At 42.1% G+C, this 20390-nt stretch overlaps 1 protein-coding gene across 2 annotated transcripts in view; it reads left to right on the forward strand.

Moving 5' to 3' along the window:
• The window catches only part of MBIP (MAP3K12 binding inhibitory protein 1), a 33858-nt gene that overhangs the window by 1132 nt on the left and 12336 nt on the right, over positions 1 to 20390 (forward strand). For both annotated transcript variants that reach the window (XM_054973007.1, XM_054973008.1), the window contains exons 2-5: positions 12752 to 12868; positions 14550 to 14771; positions 14870 to 14966; positions 15762 to 15827. In XM_054973007.1, the coding sequence (XP_054828982.1) occupies positions 12752 to 12868; positions 14550 to 14771; positions 14870 to 14966; positions 15762 to 15827 (502 nt within the window). The remainder of the gene's footprint in view (positions 1 to 12751; positions 12869 to 14549; positions 14772 to 14869; positions 14967 to 15761; positions 15828 to 20390) is intronic.

A 20390-nucleotide genomic window follows, 5' to 3' on the forward strand; every position in this document is an offset into this window, starting at 1 on the left:
TTTGAGTTGACAGTAATTGAGTGTGGCTCTCTGTGTCTAGCAGAGTGAGTACTACTGGTTTAGGCTTTTATACCATAGTTTTGACAGGTGCATTTGCTACCTTGTTCTTTTTGTGTTAAACTTATTCCCACATATTCCCAAATGTCCCACATATTCCCACATACTCCCAAATGTGTGAAAATAATAAAGAGCTATTATTCCACCCTTGGTCTCTTAACCTTGTGGTTATCATGGGCATTGGGGCTGTCAAATACACAATGCTTTAATGTATTGTCGAAGGCTTTCACGGCCGGAGAACGATGGTTGTTGTGGGTTTTCCGGGCTGTATTGCCATGGTCTTGGCATTGTAGTTCCTGACGTTTCGCCAGCAGCTGTGGCTGGCATCTTCAGAGGTGTAGCACCAAAAGACAGAGATCTCTCAGAGAGATCTCACTGAGAGATCTCTGTCTTTTGGTGCTACACCTCTGAAGATGCCAGCCACAGCTGCTGGCGAAACGTCAGGAACTACATGCCAAGACTACGGCAATACAGCCCGGAAAACCCACAACAACCAACACAATGCTTTATCAGAATATAAAGCAATAGCTAGCTGAAATTTTTTGCAGGCTGTAATTAAGGAAGAAAAATTCCACGCAGATCTAAACATAACATTTATACAAATGTTTCAAGATTTGTCTGTTAATATACTTGAAAGTATACAGCTTGCCTTTGGAAAGGGCTAAGAATCATTTACGTTAAGGATTAGAGTATGATGGCACTCTACAAAATAACAATACCGTTAAACTTGGCAAAGTGTGATAAAGATGGTTCCATCCCCAGTTTTCCAGTGTATCTTCAAGCCTATACATGTCTTTCAATTAAAGATAAGCACATATTGATCTAGGAGTATGTTTGTCTCTAGCGACATTGCTGCTAAAATATGAGAGCTGATAAAGTATATACACTCTATAAGCTCTTGTCCAAACTTTAAAAACTAAGTTGAAAAGTCAGAGAGGACGGGAACAGAAGATTAAACCCTTTACAGTGTGGAAAAGATTACTTTCAGTGACAGATAATTACAAGAGTGTGTAGTTTTGAGAAGTGGTCTGATCAAGGAACTTTGAGGAGACAGCATTGGTCACGGTGATAAACAATATGATGTTTGCCAGGCACATCTAGTGGGTTGGCATCAGACAAATGAAAACTAGTGCAGTTAGTACCAGTGATAGAACTCCAATGGATAAAAGTTTAAATTTAGATCTAGGAACTCAAGTCCTCATCTCTACCTTGGATTTTTTGTGTCGCTGGCTATGTTATACAGAGAGCAATCCTAAACAGGTCTATTCAAAAGTAGGTCCCATTTTAGGCAGTGGGGCTTAATCTGAGGAGTGTTCCTAGAACTTCACCCACTGTCTTCCATGTCTAAAATGGCATTACTAAATCTTGTGTAAACTGTAAAATTACTCCATAAAATATTTGTCCACAACAAGAAGAAAAATAATTTAGAGCAGGCCTTGAAGAATTTTCTTTGCCTCTAGGAACCAGGTCAAAATTTTAGGAACCAGTCTAATTTTTCATCCTTAAAGGTTTTGTATTTTTATGAATAAATTTTCTAATTATTACTACCATAAAGCTTAATCATAAACTCTTCACAGTTTGTCATTATTTTATTAAAGCTATGACAAAAGTGATCTAGTATAAGGTTAATCCTGGTTGTTACCACCATGACAATATCATTGAATATTGGAGCCAGTATAGAAAGCACCTGGTTAAGAGGTGAACTCATCTACCCTGACTGACTGGTGTAAAGTTAAGCTTACATATAAACTCGCAATGGAATGAACTTTTTACACATTTGGTTGGTTCTGTGTCATGCTATAAAACATTTTGATGAAAAATAAACGGTTGGGTTCAGCCAATCTTTTCTATCAATCTCAGCCAATTCCTCTACTTATTACAGCCCCCATTCCACATGACTTTGGTCCATGTATTCCCAAACATAGCCTTTTTGGTGGTCAAAGGGAATCGCTTCCCTTTTTCACCAATGGAAAAACATGCTAGATTTAACCTTTCGTACTTTCACAGATATTGCTGAGAGATGCTACAGTAAAATCATTGCTGATAATACCAGGCACCACAGTGAAATGTCTAAACACCATGATAACCTGGGATTTGTCAAGCCCAGATTTAGAGAAACATTTATAGTAATGTAGTTCTGGGTCTGGAAGATGTGCCTGTTTAAATTTGACAGTATCCGAAACCTAACTTAATATATTGTGTAGATATACCTTGGTTGCATACTATATAACCTGAACTGATTTAGGGTGAAGAAAAATCTTAATATATATAGATATTGTTTTCATTTAGATTTTTAAATATATATATAATACATGTAGCAAATAGATAGTATGTCCTGTACCCAGTGCCCATAGCCCCTTTCCTTTTATAAAGTGCCTTCCTAAACCATTCTGTATAGTATAGTCTTGTTTTAAAAAACCTAATGACTCTGTTTTACATAGTTTGCAATATGATAGAAGTGTGGGAGCTGCCCTGTCCTCCTTCAGCAGGCCATTCCACAAGGTGGGGGCCACAACAGAAAATGCACGTGTATGGGTTGCTGTTGACCTTGCTGGTTTGCTGGATGGCTTCTGCAGAAGGCCCTGAACAGATGAGTGAAGCTGTCATAGAACATAGAGAGGTGATCCTGCAGATTTTTTAAAAAATTCTTCCTTGGGGCCCAAGGTGGCTTATATCATTCTCCTCTATCATCACAACAACCCTGTGAGATAGGTTAGGGTGAGAGTGTGTGACTGGCCCAAGATCATCCAGCAAGTTTCCGTGGCCAAGTGGGGGTTCAAAGCAGGTTCTCTCAGTTCCAGTCCAACACTCTAACCACTAAACCACACTGGCTCCAAGTCCATGTGGGGCTTTGTATGTGATAGCGAGTACTTTGAAATGAACCCAGTAACTGAGGGTCAGCCAATGGAGTGACTGCAGAATGGATATAATGCATTCTCTGCCTAGCTCTTGATAACTGAGCCATTGGAGTCTCTGAGTTGACTTCAAAAGCAGACCTATGTATAGTGCATCACAATAGTCACTGTGTTTCTATGGCATGGATCCAGTTGCATTTGATTTAGGGCCAACTCGAAGCCTCCACAATCTGTTCAATACCTCTGGTTAGCCCCTACCAGAAGTGCACACAGAGTATCTTCTCTCAAGCTCTCAGTAAATAACTGAGAATTTGAAGGAAATCTTGTTTGTCCTGCTTTCAAGTAGGCAAAACTACTGTTTACTCCAAACTTCAGTTTGACATGGGTCCTCTCTTCTCTATCCACAAGTCAAGGACTTACGGGGAGGGTCAGGAAAGTCTCTGGCTGAGATGAAGTAGGCAGGAATGGCATGGAGACTCCTACTACTTCTGTTCATTCCACAGTACATGATATAGGACACATTGTCCACGGCTTCTGAGTGTGCTAGATAGCTCAGTGGAAGGGAATAATGGCTTCCTCAAACTAAATGGTTAAGCCAAACTAAAATCTGTGGATTCCTGGCCAAAACTTTTATCTCTGTCTTGATGGAGCGTGAATAGGACCTGTAACAATATTAAGATCATGCTTATATAAGTACACCCCAATCTTAATGCATTTTGGAAGCTGTAGGTTGTATCCAGTGAACAGATTTTTCCTGCTCTAGCCCTCCATGCCCCCCATCCCCCCAAAAACTGGCTCAGGAGATCCCCAGGAATAGCCCTGGGGAGGACGTAACGGCTTGCCTTGAGAAGGGTGAAATTGGTGACGATCCTCTTCTGCTCTCCACCAGAAGTACAGTCCCGCTGGCAGAAACAGATGTTGAATACAGCTCCATGTTTTTTTTTTTAAAAATGGGACCTTTGAGTCTGTTTACTTGGAAGCAAGTCTAATTAAACTCAGTTCCTATTCAGAGAGAGTGGGACAGCATCCACTTGACATGCAAAAAGTTCCGGGATCAATCTTTGGCATCTCCATTTCAAAGGATCAGATAGCTGGAGATGTGAATGGTGATGTGAGACTTTGGCTAGCCACTACAAGTCTGAGTGGACATTATGGGTTAGATCAATAATTTGATTCTGTATAAGGCAGTTTCTTGTGTGTCCATGTGTATTTGGAAAAGCGTATTGGAGGATTGCAGTGTGGCTGATGCAGAAAGCTGCCACTCTGCATACCAGGCTTCAAATGAGCTGAGCAAAAGCATCTCTGTTTGTTTCAGTGTTGACAGATTTTTGATTACAGAAGTTTTCGAGATTGTAAAAGAATGAACATTCACACTAAAGCCCCTGCATCTATACCAGCATCTTAACCTATTTTTGATCTTTCTTAGTATAATGGAGGCTTTCTTTAAAAGCTACAAACATAGAATGGGAGACAGATCTGGAATACCTATAATCTTCTATTCTGTATTCAGTCAGTATTGCAGAATATATTGCACACATTACCATGGCCGTTCATGCTGGATGCAGGACAAGGGTGTACACTCTTGAACCATCTTTGTGGGAGGTACATCAGGATTGAAAACTAAACTGTGAAAACAAATAATTATTTTAACTCAGTGGACTACTGTAAGTTCCCTTACACTTCTTTTCTATTAAATGCAATAATTTTGGGCTTATAAAATTGATTTCTGCAATGAAAAGGGGAGAAATCATAGAATCATAGAGTTGGAAGGGGCCATACAGACCATCTAGTCCAACCCCCTGCCCAGTGCAGGATCAGCCTAAAGCATCTCTGACAAGTATTCATCCAGCCTCATCTTGAAAACTGCCAGTGAGGGGGAGCTCACCACCTCCCTAGGCAGCTGATTCCACTTTTGAACTACTCTGACGGTGAAAAAGTTTTTCCTAATATCCAGTCGGTACCTTTGTGCATGTAGTTTTAGCCCATTGCTTCGCGTCCTACCCTCTGCTGCCAACTGGAACAGCTCTTTGCCCTCCTCCAAATGACAGCCTTTCAAATATTTAAAGAGAGCAATCATGTCCCCCCTCAACCTCCTCTTCTCCAAACTAAACATTCCCAAGGCCCTCAGCCTTTCCTCGTAGGGCTCAGTCTCCAGACCCCTGATCATCCTCGTCGCTCTCCTCTGCACCCTCTCAATTTTGTCCACATCCTTTTTGAAGTGAGGCCTCCAGAACTGCACACAATACTCCAGGTGTGGCCTGACCAAGGCAGTATAGAGAGGGGCTATGACCTCCTGCGATTTCGATGCTATGGCCCCTTTGATACAACCCAGGATTGAATTAGCCTTTTTTGCCACTGCATCACACTGACTGCTCATATTCAGTTTACAGTCCACTCTTACCCCAAGATCGCTTTCACATATACTACTGCCCAGAAGTATATCCCCCATCCAGTATTTGTGCTTCTCATTTTTGTGGCCCAGATGTAATACTGTGCACTTGTCTTTGTTGAATTGCATCCTATTCACAGCTGCCCACTTCTCCAGTGTATTCAGGTCTTGTTGAATTTTAATTCTATCTTCTTGGGTGTTTGCTACCCCTCCCAATTTGGTATCATCAGCAAATTTAATGAGCAGCCCTTCCACTCCTTCATCCAGATCATTGATAAAAATATTGAAAAGTACCGGGCCCAAAACCGAGCCCTGCGGCACCCCACTGGACACCTCCCTCCAATCTGATGAAACGCCATTGACCACCACTCTTTGAGTGCGGTCCTCCAACCAGTTCCCTATCCACCGAACTGTTCTACAGTCTACTCCACAGTCTTCCAGTTTGCCCATCAGAATGTCATGGGGGACCTTATCAAAAGCTTTACTGAAATCCAGATCAAAAAGAGTCCAGTAGCACCTTTAAGACTAACCAATTTTATTTTAGCATAAGCTTTCGAGAATCAAGTTCTCTTCGTCAGATGCCTGATACAGAGACTGTATCAGGCATCTGACGAAGAGAACTTGATTCTCGAAAGCTTATGCTAAAATAAAATTGGTTAGTCTTAAAGGTGCTACTGGACTCTTTTTGATTTTGCTACCACAGACTAACACGGCTAACTTCTCTGCATCTATGAAATCCAGATAAATCACATCAACAGAGTTCCCCTGATCCAGTAAGCTGGTCACTCGATCAAAGAAGGAAACCACGTTGGTCTGGCAGGATCTGTTAGGAACAAAACCATGCTGACTTCCCCGGATCACTGAGCAGTCCTTCAGATGCTTACAGATTGATCCCTTTAAAATCTGTTCTAATATCTTCCCAGCAACAGACGTCAGACTGACCGGCCTGTAGTTTCCCGGGTCATCCTTCCTCCCTTTCTTAAAGATTGGGATAACATTCGCTCTTCTCCAATCTTGTGGCACATCCCCAGTCCTCCAGGAGGCCTTGAAGATGATGGACAGGGGTTCTGCAAGTTCTCTGGAAAGTTCTTTCAGCACTCTTGGGTGCACCCTATCCGGCCCAGGGGATTTGTATTCATCCAGTGCAGCCAGATGCCTCTCCACTACCTCTCTGTCAATGTCAATTAGCCACTCAGGTGTCCTGCCACATTTTCTACTATCTCTAGATGTGCCTGAGTTCTTCAGGGAGAAAACAGAGGCAAAAAAGTCATTAAGCCTGTCTGCTTTTTCTCTGTCCTGCATCAGAATTTCTCCATCTACTCCCAACAGTGGTCCAATTGCCTCTTTTACCTTGCATTTGCTTCTCTCATATCTGTAGAAGTTTTTCTTGTTGTAGCGAGCCCTCCTGGCCAGACCCAGCTCGTACTGAGCTTTGGCCTCTCTGATGGCTGATCTGCAGTACCTAGTAACCCTCATATACTCCTCTTTAGAGGTCTGTCCTTCTCTCCATTTCCTGAACATTTCCTTTTTCTCCCTTAGCTTATTCTGGAGCTCTCTGTGCATCCACATCGGTTTCTTGGAGCCCTTACCATGTTTCCGTCTTGCTGGGATAGTGAAGGCTTGAGCTTGCAAAAGCTCATGTTTGAGAATGGCCCACCCTTCACTCGCTCCTTTTCCTTCCAGCACACTCCCCCACGGAATGACTCTCATCAAGCCTCTGAGTTCATCGAAGTTGGCCCTACGAAAATCTAACCTACGAGTCTGGCTACGAACTTCCTTGGCTCCCCACAGCAACTGGAATTCAAGAAAGACATGGTCACTTCCCCCTAAGGTCCTCACCACCTTCACCTCATCTACTAATTCTTCCCTGTTGGTTAATATCAAGTCTAGTATAGCCGAATCCCTTGTAGCTTCCTCCACCTTTTGAAAAAGGAAGTTATCGGCCAGGCAGGTCAGGAAATTGCATGATTCATGATGCTTTGCTGAGCCTGTCTCCCAGCACACATCGGGGAAGTTGAAGTCATCCATAATTACAAGGTTCTGATGTCTGGATACTCTGCCAATTTGTTCAAAGAGGGCAGCATCCATTTCTTCTCGCTGGTCGGGTGGTCTGTAGCAGACTCCAACAACAATACCCTTTGTCCTTCCTCCCCTTATTTCTACCCATATACTTTCCACCGGGCTGTCCGCCCCATTCTCCATAACTTCTTGACAATCAAGCCCTCTCCTCACATACAACGCCACTCCACCTCCTCTTCTACTCTTCCGGTTTTTCTTGAACAACTCATACCCATCCACTAGCACATTCCAGTCATGGGAATCATCCCACCAACTCTCAGTAATTCCTACTATATCATAGCCCTCTGTTTGCAATAGAAGCTCAAGCTCTTCTTTCTTATTGCCCATACTTTGGGCATTGGTATATAAACACTTGTAGCCTTGTACCTTTGTTTGACCTTTCCTACCCAGGTGGGTCCCCACTGTGTTCACTTCATCATTGAAGTCACCATGTCGATCGTCCCCTGCCCCTTGCGGCATCAGTTTAAAGCTCTCCTGATGAAGTTCTCCAGGTTCGTTCCAAATGTTTTCTTCCCTGCCCTTGAGAGGTGAAGCCCATCATGTGCTAGAAGGCCTTCTCTAAGAAAACCTATCCCATGGTCCCAGAACCCAAAGCGCTCCTGCCGGCACCACCATCTCAGCCAGCGATTCACCTCAAGTATGGTCCGCTCCTGGCGTGCTCCTCTTCCTGTGACTGGAAGGATAGAAGAGAATACCACCTGAGCCCCCAATGTCTTCAACTGCCTTCCAAGGGCTTCGTAATCCTCTTTAATTCTTGCAATAGTATTCGAAGCTGTGTCGTTCGTTCCCACATGAATCAGCACAAACGGGTACTTATCAGCAGGCTTGATGAGTTTTGGCAGCCGGTCGGTAATATCCTGAATTCTGGCTCCCGGCAAGCAAGACATCTCTCGAAATAGGGGATCTGGCCCAGAGACATGGCGTTCCATACCCCTGAGTAAGGAGTCCCTGACGACTACCACCTTCCGTTTTTTTCCACTTCCATGAGGCCCCATGTCTTCTGCACTCCCTCTTCCAGATCTTTGCGGTTCTCCTTCCACTGTCACCTCTGTCACCATCCCTAGCACTTCAAAGCGATTCTTGAGCTCAAGTGGACCAGAGCATCTTCTTCGTTGACGCCTTCGGGTTTGTACTGTAGATCTGAGAGGAGGCTCAGAAGGGAGATCGTCTCTTTCCCCTCCTCCTTGACTTTCCTCTTCTTGGCTGTGCGGAGCCCCCAGGCTGTTGTCAATAAAATTGTCTCCCTCCTTGATCTCCTGAAGGGTGGTGATCCTTTCCTCCAGGCTCTGAACCTTTTCTTCCAAAACTCTGACCAGCTTACACTTCTGGCAAGTGAACTCTGTCTTCTCCTCTGGGAGGAAAACAAACATGGCACACTCCATGCAGGTGACTGCAAAGGGGGCTTCAGTAGACATGATTGCCTTCCAAATGTACCTAGAGTACTAGCAGAACCAGTATACTAGCAGAGTTTCAGGTCCCCCAGGCAGATCCCCAGGCTAAGAGCCCTTTAGCTCTTGCCCTTCGGCTCGCACCTCTGGCAAGGAGGAGCCTTTTGTTTCAAAAGGTGCCTTCCTGCCTAGCCCAGCAGGGCCCCAGGACACTAGGGGGGCGGGGCTTGTAACCACGGGCAACAGCAACCAGCTGCAAACAACAGCAATTCACTCAGCCCCAACAGACTCACAACAGCAATTCACTCAGCCCCCAACAGCCTCACACAGAACTTAACCAGAACCACTCTCTAGCAAGCTACTGAGAACCACTCACCCTCAGCTTCTCACACAGTAGCTAGGAAAGGCAAAAGGCAGAAAGACAACAAACCCTTACCTTCTAGCTTCAGCTCTCCACCAAGTGCTCTTGCCTCAGCTCAGGTGCTTCTGCTCTGCCTCTGGCGAGGAGGAGCCTTTTGTTTCAAAAGGTGCCTTCCTGCCTAGCCCAGCAGGGCCCCAGGACACTAGGGGGTGGGGCTTGTAACCACGAGCAACAGCAACCAGCTGCAAACAACAGCAATTCACTCAGCCCCCAACAGCCTCACAACAGCAATTCACTCAGCCCCCAACAGCCTCACACAGAACTTAACCAGAACCACTCTCTAGCAAGCTACCCAGAACCACTCACCCTCAGCTCCTCACACAGTAGCTAGGAAAGGCAAAAGGCAGAAAGACAACAAACCCTTACCTTCTAGCTTCAGCTCTCCACCATGTGCTCTTGAGAAAAGTTCTGGTACTGAAAAGTGCTCTGCATGTGCTCATGGTTCTGGCTTACCTGTCTTTGGAATTGATTCAAGAGTCATTAGTTCTTTCTTTTTGCATGTTCGGGAAGCCCTGATTGTGGCGATAATGGGAAAATTAACTGTAGGTTGCACTGTGATTCTTTTGCAATCTGCAGGATTCAGTGCTTTGAACTGTCACAGTAACATGTGCGCCCACAACTTGGGGGACAAATTAGAGTAGGTCATGGGGGTGTTGTCGGTTGCCAAGAAGTTTTTGAGCTAACTGTGATTTTTAAGCATAAATACTTGCAAGTAAATTCTGTTGCAATCAATTGTTCCTTTGGCTTTGTAGGTTTAAATGAGATCTGCGACTGAAGGTTGCACATACTTTTAAAAGGAGTTGCAGATAGTTTATTCTACAAAGAAAATGTGTGATGTGCAGAAACTGTCTCTTTTTTTTGGTCAATTTTTGTAGAACCCATAGAGTTGAAAGAATCCAATGGATCGTTTAGGCTAGTCCTTTCCAGATCCCCAAGTGGTCACATAGGATGACGGAGCTGTAAGAACTTGACAGGAAGAGGGGAATTTATGCCTTTATTGGTGTCAAACAGTGGACTAAGAGATCCAAGGGCAGGAAATACAAACAAGAATGTGAGGAAGAAGCCAAGGGTAGAATCATGGAGGAATTCTCTCCACCAGAGATTGATCTCACCTGCTGCTCCTCTTGGTGTGCTCCTTTGCGCTCTCCTGCACATGAGGAGCAGGTCCTTCAAACAATATGAAGCAGAAAAATATGGTAGCTCTATATTGTAGTAGCAGAAAAATATGGTAGCTCTGTAAGTGTTCGCAACCCAGCAGGTTAGGATTCCTGACTACCTCACCAGTGGACTGAAGACTACTGGTCTAAGTGATCTAGTGGTCATCTAGCCCTAAAACAGGTTATCTTATCCTTAGACAAATTGTTTACAGCCAAAAGTGAAAGCCAAGAACACAAACCATGTGGACTCTTTATTAGGATCTGTGAACTGTCATTGGATTGCTTCTGATAAAAGATATTAGATGGATTGTGTATTTTATTCCTAAACATGCTCAATAGAGTAATATTCTTAAACAGACATTTCTTGAAAATGTCTAAAGATGGGATTAGTATAATATCACAGAAAGTTTATTTCAGTTGTTTACTATCCAAAACCCCTTGGGACTCACAAGGGATTTAAAAACTGTTGGGCTATTCTGTGCCTCCTAGAAACCTGACATGTGCTAAACATAATGGAGGACTGACTACATTTGATTTGTAGGGTTAAGTTCAACACAAACTGGGTTGGGGAAACCCAACCCAACTTGCGTTCAACATATGACCCAGGACTCACCTTAAAAATAGTGCACGCGCGCGCGTGTGTGTGTAGCCAAATAGGCTCTCAAGTGCGGTGCGGTGGCAGGAGGGGCTTCAGCATTCCCTTCCTTCCACCCCTTGCGTTTTTGCTACACAAAAATGGCTTTGGGGGCAGGTGGTTTGTCCCACTGCCAGCCCCATGGGCATTTTCTTCAAACAAAAGTACATGAGGTGGAAGAGAGGGGATGCTGAATTCCTCCGCCTGTCACCGTGCACACTCAGGAGAAAATCAGGACATTGCTTTGTGTTTACCCTAAAATGAGGACTTACAATGTATGCTAAATGGTTAAAGCATTGCTATACTAGCTAGAAAATTCAGTACCTCTGTAGCCTAAAGTACCCAGATCTGGAGAAAAGTTTGAAAACTGGGGTGGGTAGGGGCGGGGGGCGGGGCATGCATTAACATTCCAAAGAAAGTATCTGATGTTTACTTCATAATATAAGCCATTTCTCTAATAGAACAAGCCAAGGTGAACGTTATATGAATGTTGTGTGGGAGTTTTTTTGTTCATTAACTCAAGTAAGGTTTGAACTGAGAGACTTACGGTAGCAGCTTGGAATATGCATCTGTGTTTACAGAATTACTAGATTTTGAATTACGGTATTTACTGAAACAAAATGGCGAATGGTTCCACCTTTTGAGTGTTTTTGTGAGCTTATTAGACATGTACCCTTACTAGGGAATCAGGCTGGTCTACACATGGAGCAAAATAAGGTGATCAGATCCTGATGTGAAGTAGACCTTGGAAGCTAAGGATCACATTTTTGCATAAAAGAAACCTCTCTGTGAGTAAAAAGCCTAGGTTTTAGCCCAGATGTTTGGTGTGTTAAACTTTAATGGGCTTAGACTGGAGAAACTTTGCTTAGAATTGCACTGCTAGACTAGGCCAAAGTCTTGTTTAAATCAGTGAGATTTAGTTTTCAGTACACATGTTCAGGAGAGTCCTGTTGAATTAACAAAAATGTTATTATTTAACAGAAAAAACATTCTTTTAATTCATATAGCAGTTATTTTTGTATTCACTCTACGCATCTGAAAGAGAGAGAGGACACAATAATCCAACAGGAAAGTCTCTTGTGGAAGTCTCTTTGGGGTGAATGGGATTTGCACAAGCGCATTTATTTTGTTACAGAATTATCCCTTTTTTTCTAATGGGATGTGTACAAGAGAAGTTCTCAGGCAAAGGTGCCCTTTATTTCTGGCTTTGTAATTAACACAGTTTCTAATGAAGGATTTTAGTATCTGCTAAGAGTATTGCTAAACCTTCAGAGCTCCCATTTAAATGGGTGCTGCAACTTACAATCCTTCATTCTGCAGTTCTTTGACTGAACCATCCTAAGTGATATCACATGTTTATATAGGCTAAGCAAATAATATTTTTAAAAAAGAAAAAGAGCCACTCATTCATGGAAACTATTTTTTAAGATAATCGGGATTATAACCACCCTTTGATTTAAAACAATGCAATGCTCAAAGAAATTTGGTAACAGGAGATAAGTTTGCATATACAAAATGCAGATTGTTATGTAATGAAATCAGTATAATGAACCAGAACCACAAGTTGTTGAGAGAAATAAAACAATGGAAATTGTTAGAGCATATTGCCTAGTAAGAATTGCAATTCTTTCTAGTTCTCTGTGTGTACGTGCATGTGCTTTAACTTTTGACTGAGAGGCGGGTCTCATTTAAGATCTTAGCCTGTTTGTATAGTGGATAAGGTTTCTGTACTGAAGTCCCCTTATGACACTGTTTGTTTACATTTTTGAAGCTTAATCTTGGAGAAGATGTGAAAATTAACATCGACTGGAACAAGTTTCAACATACAGCACCACTCCAGCCCATGTTGCTCTTTAATGCTCTGCAGCAGCATATTTTAGATTTACAGGTAAATGTTTTGTTGTACTCTTTTAAGTAGAAGAACCCAAACTAATCCTTCTGAGCAAGCTTGCGTGCTGCAAAAATCTCAGCTCCTATGGTAGGACTCCTGGATAAGGGTATGGTGTGACTGTATTGCACAGTTCACGTTCTGTTGACTGTCCTAAAGGACTTAAACCTATTATCTAATGCGGTTATTAGAAGAGTTATGGGAATTGCATTGCAGGCAACTGTGGGTAAGTAGACTGTACAAATGCAGTCCTGTTGATTTCTGTGCTTTCATTGTAAATGCAGTACATTTCCATCTGTGGTGGGTTATAATTAAGCAATAACACGGCAGGTGTGTGTCATGCTATGATAATGATTCCATGCGTTGGGTGAGTTCTGCGGTTCGTGGAGTGCTTTCAGTGGATCAAGAAGTGGCATTATCCCAGCATGAAACATCCTGGTATGTCTTTGCAATTAACCATATTTTCAGCACAGTTTTTTTATTTCTAAGTAACTTCTTAGACATTTAATATTTCAGCTCATCATGCAACCAATTGCTGTGTTACATTGTTTTTATTTGACTTTTTAAAACCTTTGTTAATGTTAAGTCATACTTCTTGCCTACTTTAAGCTGTTGTCTTGGTTTGCTGCTAAGCATAAATCTTGCAGCTTCTGCATGGAACCACAAGACAAACATATTTAATGTTGCCTTACTATTGAATTAAGTTGTTGGGAATATCTCCTGTGCAAGGCATACTGGAAAAAGCCAGGATGCTATTACATATCTCCTATTTGTTCTATCAGTGCTTAGATAGCAGAAGTTTCAAAATGATTGTGCCCTCATACAAGTGTCTATGTTGTATCAAAATAAAAATGTAAGAATTTTTTACACTTAACGGGGCTGCAAAGAAAGAAAGTGGATTTTATGTCAGTGTACCAAATAATAGTATAATTTCTTAAATCTCTGTGTTATTCTATTTCAAACTACTTGCTAGTGCCAACTAATACATTCCAGTTAGTAGTGTAAATACAAACTTTTGAAGGAGGGAAGGAACTATAGTTAATATTTCATATATCTTTAATTTTTGCCAGTTTTACAAGTATTAATCATTTGAATGAGATGAGAAAATAAATAGCATTTATTTAGCTTTCTGTGGGATTTCGCCATGTTGAGAAAAGCACACGTCTGGAGCGCAGTGTTTGTATTCTCTCATGCATTTTGGATGGCTGCTGTTTCAAGTGGAGACGTTGCCAATGATGTAGTGTTTAAGGCAAGAGCTTTAACAGAGTGAGAGTCCTGGCTCTCATGTTAAGAAGGAAAAATACTTAAGCCTTAATGTTCTGAGTAAGCAGTTGAATGACATGTAAATTAAGTGGTATTGGTGCCAAAGGCTGTTGCTTTGATTTGGTACAAAACAGATGAGTAACAGGCAGATTTACTCAGATAGTCTGGACCCTCTAGAGAGTGTGGGTTTTTTTCATACATAGATTAGTAAAAGGCAGTGATCAGGAGGGCAGTGACTCTCGGAGATGCTATATTTTAATTCCAGTTTGATTGGATTATGCATATAAAGGTAATAAATAGCGTGTGGCCTCCACAATAATTTTAAGCAGCTTGTTTTAAAATTCCTGTTTTAAAAAAGTATTGTCAGTTTGAGCTTAATCTCTCTTTCTCTCTCTCTCTCTCTCTCTTTCTTGCTTAGCCATTTATAGAAAAACTCCAGTCTTTGATTAAAGAAAGAACCACTATACCCACTGATGATTCTAGTAAGACAGAAGGCAGAAAGTGTGAGACTAATTCAAATGTAACAGAGGGAGACGTGCAGATGGAAGTGAAAGATACAGCCTGTGGTTCTGTAAGCCCGAAAGAGACTTATGTTGATTTAGACCCAGAAGTAGTACAGATAAAAGCTAGAAAAGCTGAAGTAAGTGACTCTGGGGCCGTTCCCTCCCCTAGTCTAACCAATTTCACTTTGAATGGCAATAATGAAATCTAAATACAAGTTGTTCCTGTTACCTGCAGATTGACAGACGAATATCAGCCTTCATGGAAAGGAAACAAGCTGAGATCAATGAAAATAACGTCAGAGAATTTTGCAATGTTATTGATTGTAATCAAGGTAACTATCCGGTCAGGGTTTAATGCTCTTAGTCCTTCAAGCATGATTTTTCACCCCTTAATTGAACATCTCTTTTTTTAAAAAAAACTTTTTGTAAAAAAGCAAAAGTAGATCTTTTTTAAGTACAATGTAAGAGTTATTTGTTAGACAAAATTCAGAGAATATCTTTTAGTTTTTTATAACACCATGATCTTACACTTAGCTGAGTCCCAGTGATTTAAACAAAACTTATTTCCAATTTAAATACTGTCCTTATTTCATATTAGTCCCAATGGGGATTCATGGGGTTCAGCTGTAGAATTGATTTGTATCCCTTTTAGTAAGAATCATATTGAAGAAGAGATATTTAGCTTGTTGGGAAGGACATCCTGAAAATAAATAGGAGGACTTACCCCTTTTCCAGGATATGCTTTGTCATGAACAAAATCCAGCGTGATGTTTTGTTTATTTGTTTCCTACTCATTGAGAAGGATTTTCTGAATCTGGGTGACTCCTCCAATCATCCCCAGAATGCCCTTCCTTGGAGAAAATCTCTACGGTATAACTAATGCTTCTTTCTGAAATATTCTCATACTTTCCCTAGAAGATGTAAGGGCTATTTTCTGTGTAAGTAGTTTGGGGTGAAGTAACTAGAACCCAATGTGAACATTATCTGCGGCGACTCTTCTGCACGCTGTCTGTTCTTTGTTTAGCCTTTGTTTAGCCTTATCTGTTAGCCTTCTCCGTTCAGTCTCTAGAACATGGGATTTAATAAAAATGGCAGTAATGATCACTTATTTTTAAAAACTTCCTTAGAAAACAGCTGTGCTAGAACTGATGCAGTGTTCACACCTTATCCAGGATTCAAAAGTCACATAAAGGGTAAGCAGTACTATTATCATTGCTATCAATATATTAAATGAGGGATTCCTCTAAAATAATTTTTAAAGACAAGATAAAGCACACAGTTAGTATGATAAGAAAGGACTATGTTTTATTAGGTGCTTGAGCCAAGCAGAAATGCTTTATAAGAAATGCTTTATAAATACATTGTTTCACAGTACAACTGAATCTCTCTCTCTCTCTCTCTCTCTCTCTCTCTCTCTCTCTCTCTCTCTCTCTCTCTCTCTCTCTCTCTCTCTCTCAGAAACAGAGTGATGTGACATATGCTTAATCATATGCATGTTTATCACTAAATACATTGGGCTTTATTCATAAATGTTTGCACTAAACTGCTGTTTTAGTTCATTGTATAAGCCAAGAGCAGGCGTCTTATGTGGCTGCATTAGAAATGTTTGCCATTACGTATTCAAAAGTAGCTTTGCTGATATATGTGTGTGTGTGTGCAGTTTTAATTAAAGGAAATTCATCAGCTGTATTTCTATGCCCCATTCAACTCAGTGGGACTTGCTTGAAGTAAATGTGATGGAGGGGGGCAGACTAGATGTGACAATGTCCTTGTGGCTGCCATAAAGATGCCACAGCCATTTTAAAGTCATTTAAAAATGCCAGAAGCAGCACAGCAGGCTGAGGTGTCCCCCCACAGCACTATCAAGTGCTGAAATCCACCCCTTGCATTTTAAACAGACTTTAAAATGATGACACGTTTTGCTTTTGCTTCACATCTGTTTTTAGCAATTTTAAGAGTTTTATCCATCATCCGTCTAGGCTTCTCCTTTATTTTGGCTAAAGGAATAGCTTTTGCACATTCTTCCGTAATAATGTTTTTGGTTTCCGTTCACTATCAGTTCCCTTCCAGTTCCCTAGTTTCGTAAAGCAAACCGGTTCTTTACATGGTCTTCAAATTGTTCAGGATTCTCGTTTAGATTATATTTTGGCTTTGAGGCTAAATGTTCTCTTTAGTTTTATTCTGGTTTTTGATATTAACAGTTGGTGATCTGTACCACAATCATCTCCTAGTCTTAGTAGAGAGAATAAAGCAAAATTATTGGCTTCACAAAAACCTTTGAGTCACTCTCCTGCTTCATTTTGCAGTCCTAATCCAAATTTTCCAACGTTTGATTCTACTTTGTCTCCTACTTTTGTATTCCAGTCACTTGCATTCCAGAGCATCATTTAGATGTATGATCAGTTTCTTCCTGGACACTTGCATAAAAGCTTTCAATGTCTTCCTGTTCTGCATCTATAGTTGGAGCTTAAATTTGAATGGTGGTTATGTTGATAGACCTTCTGTGAAGTCTGACTGATATTATTTGGTCAGACTTTGCATTATAGCTCCTATAGCTTGTGCTATGTCTTGCCTCAATATAAAAGACATGGAGCTGGGGATCCCAGTACTCCGAGGATGAGGGAGGTATGGTGGTGGGACACAGTTTTGGAGGGGAAGGCTAAGGAAATATGGTATGGCTTGGTGTCCTTCCAACCTACATCCTGTCCTGAGGCATGCTAGTTTTGGGGCTAGGATATTGAACAACCCTCCTCCGACACTGATGTTGCACAATGCCAGGTCCATAAACAATAAGACTGGAACACTGCACAATTACTGTGCAGTGAATGATATGGGCCTGGTATGCATGACCAAGACCTGGGTGGGGAATGGTGAGATGATCACCTTGAAAGAACTCACCCCCCCTCCCCGGGTTCTTGGTCCTTCATCAGTCCTGGACAGGTGGCATTACTCATATGAGAGTCTTTCTCCTCCAGGCCACTCCCCACCCCAAAGATTGCTGGTATTGATTGTGTGAGCCTGGCATGGAATGTGGAGGAGAGTTTGGCTGTCTGTTTGGTTTACCAACTGCCTAGTGCACCCAGCAGCAACCCTATCGAGCCTGTTGGAGGTGGTGGGGGGGGGTAGACCTTGAAGTTTCCTAGGCTTTTGGTCTTGGGGAGACTTTAGCATCCCCCCACCATGATACTACCTCCTCACAACAAACCTAGTGTCTTCCATTGTGACACTGGGGCTCTCCCACGTTGTATCAGCTGCCGCGCATCAAGTAGGCCACACACTAGATTTGCTCTTTGGTATGGGGTTTCATGTTGATCTTGTTGAATTAGAAGCAGCGCCATGGTCAGATCACTTTGCCCTGAAGGCTTGTCTGAGTATGCCGTCTCCCCGCCGCGCCCCCCCCCCCCCGCATAGGCGGCAAGCTGATTTATGCTCATCCACAGAGCATAATCACAAACCCAAAGGAAGACTGCACCAAGAAATCCGAATGAGATTGAAACGTGGAAGGGCAGCCATGAAGGAACTAGAAAAGATCCTTAAGGATAAAAATGTGTTGCTGAAGACCAAGATCAAGATAATTCATACTATGGTATTTCCTATTACAATGCTTGGATGTAAAAGTTGGACTGACTGGAAAAAAGTTCTTTCATTTGTAATGTTTAATGGAGGAGAGTTTTACAGGCACCATGCATTGCCAAAAAGACAACTGTATGTTCTAGGTCAAATCAAGCCTGAATTCTTCCTAGAAGCTAAAATGATGAAACGGGGGCTATGTACTTTCGCCACGTCATGAGAAAACAAGACTCTCTGGAAAAGACAACAGTGTTGGGAAAGTTGAAAGTAGTAGGAAAAGAGAAAGCCCCAACAGCACTGAATTGACTCAATAGGAAGCCACAATCTTCAATTTGCTGTCTATAATAGGACGTTTTGGAAGTCATTAATTCACAGGGTCACCACAACTTGGAAGCAACTTGACTGCACATACGTACACAAAATGAAGGCAGTGTCCTTGTAGTTGCCAGAAGGATGTTGTAATGTCTAATTTATCCCTAGGCTTGCTAGCATTCTCACAAACGACTGGGTTGGATCCAGCAATTCATCACTGCAAGCATAGAGGCCTTCGCCTCACGTTGCCTACTAGCACTGGTATTCAGAGGTTGGCTGCCTCTGGATATGAATGTCATCATGCCTGGTAGTCATTGAAAGATCTAGCCTCCATAAGTCTTGTTAACCCCTTTTTAAAGCCATGCATGCTTATGGCCATCAGTACATCTATTGGTAGGGAATTCCACAATTTACTTGTTGAGTAAGTATGTATTTCCATTTGTCTGTTCTGATAAACCATAGTTTGATGATGTACCTGAGCCAGAAAACTAGCTTAACCTCAAAAGTGGAAAACTCTAAATTAGTTGGCCATGCACATGGGGTGGAGAGAAGAATACCAACAAAATTTGAGCTTAAGGATCTCTTCTCCCCCCCACCCTGCACTGTGAAGTTCAAATAGATGTGAACCATGCATATTAGTAGCAGTGAGTACAGTTGGGGTAAAATTGCTTTCCATTTCTAAAACTTGTGGCTGTTTTTTGTGTAGACCCTTCAGAGAGTAACTGTTTTTTATAATCTATTGAGAGTAGTTGGCTAGATAGTAAAATGATTTCTTCTTGGTTAGACTATTTTACCTGGGTGCTTCTTTTACACCATGGCTGCATTCAGTTTACCACAATAAATCACAGTTTACAAAGCATAGCTTGATTAAAATAGTAGGATGGAATTGTTTTAGGGGATCAAACTAACAAGCACAACATCAAGGTTTTGGTCTTAACTTATAAAGTCCTAAACGGACTGGGACCAGCATACCTGAGGGACCGCCTCTCCCCGTAGGTATCCTGGAGAGCGCTTAGATCAGCAGGTAAACCTACTGGTGGTCCCTGGCCCCAGGGAGGCTCGACTGGCCTTGACCAAGCCAGGGCATTTTCGATCGTGGCCCCAACCTGCTGGAACTCTCCGTTGGAGGACACTCGGGCCCACCAAGATCTTGCATCCTTTCGGCAGGCCTGGAAGACAGAGATGTTCTGTCAGGCATATAGTTGAAGCCAGCATTAGATCCACTAAATAAGCCTCCCTGTTGGTCTCCTACCAGCAGGGGTGCCACATGGCCATCTGCCACATATGCATGAGTAGTTACAGAATACTAACTCAGAACTCCAACCTTTTCTTGTATATGGTGCGCAGTGAAGGATGAAGGGGGCCCCATCTTGGGATACTGGAATTTATGCCTGTCAGCTTTTGACTTGCTGAAATATTATGTTTGTGAGATTTTACTGTTTTTATCATTGTATTTTTATTTATTGCTGTAACCCGCCCTGAGCCTGCTTGTGGGGAGGGCAGGCTACAAATTGAATTAATAATAATAATAATCTGAATGCAGGCTGCCCAACAAACTGTAGTTTGCAGGTAGGCACTAAACTGGATGTGTAAAGAATGGTCGCATGGGATACTTATGTGGAATTTTTTTCTAGCATCATGTTTCCAAAGAACAGGAGTAATGACAATAACAACAACATTCGATTTATGTACTACCCTTCAGGACAACTTAATGCCACTCTCAGAGCGGTTTACAAAGTATGTTGTTATTATCTTCATGACAATCACCCTGTGAGGTGGGTAAGGCTGAGAGAGCTGTGACTGATCCAAGGTCACCCAGTTGGCTTCAAGTGGAGGAGTCAGGAATCAAACTCAGTTTTCTAGATTAGAGTCCT

Source organism: Eublepharis macularius, chromosome 2, assembly GCF_028583425.1.
Source record: "Eublepharis macularius isolate TG4126 chromosome 2, MPM_Emac_v1.0, whole genome shotgun sequence".
Taxonomy (NCBI): domain Eukaryota; kingdom Metazoa; phylum Chordata; class Lepidosauria; order Squamata; family Eublepharidae; genus Eublepharis; species Eublepharis macularius.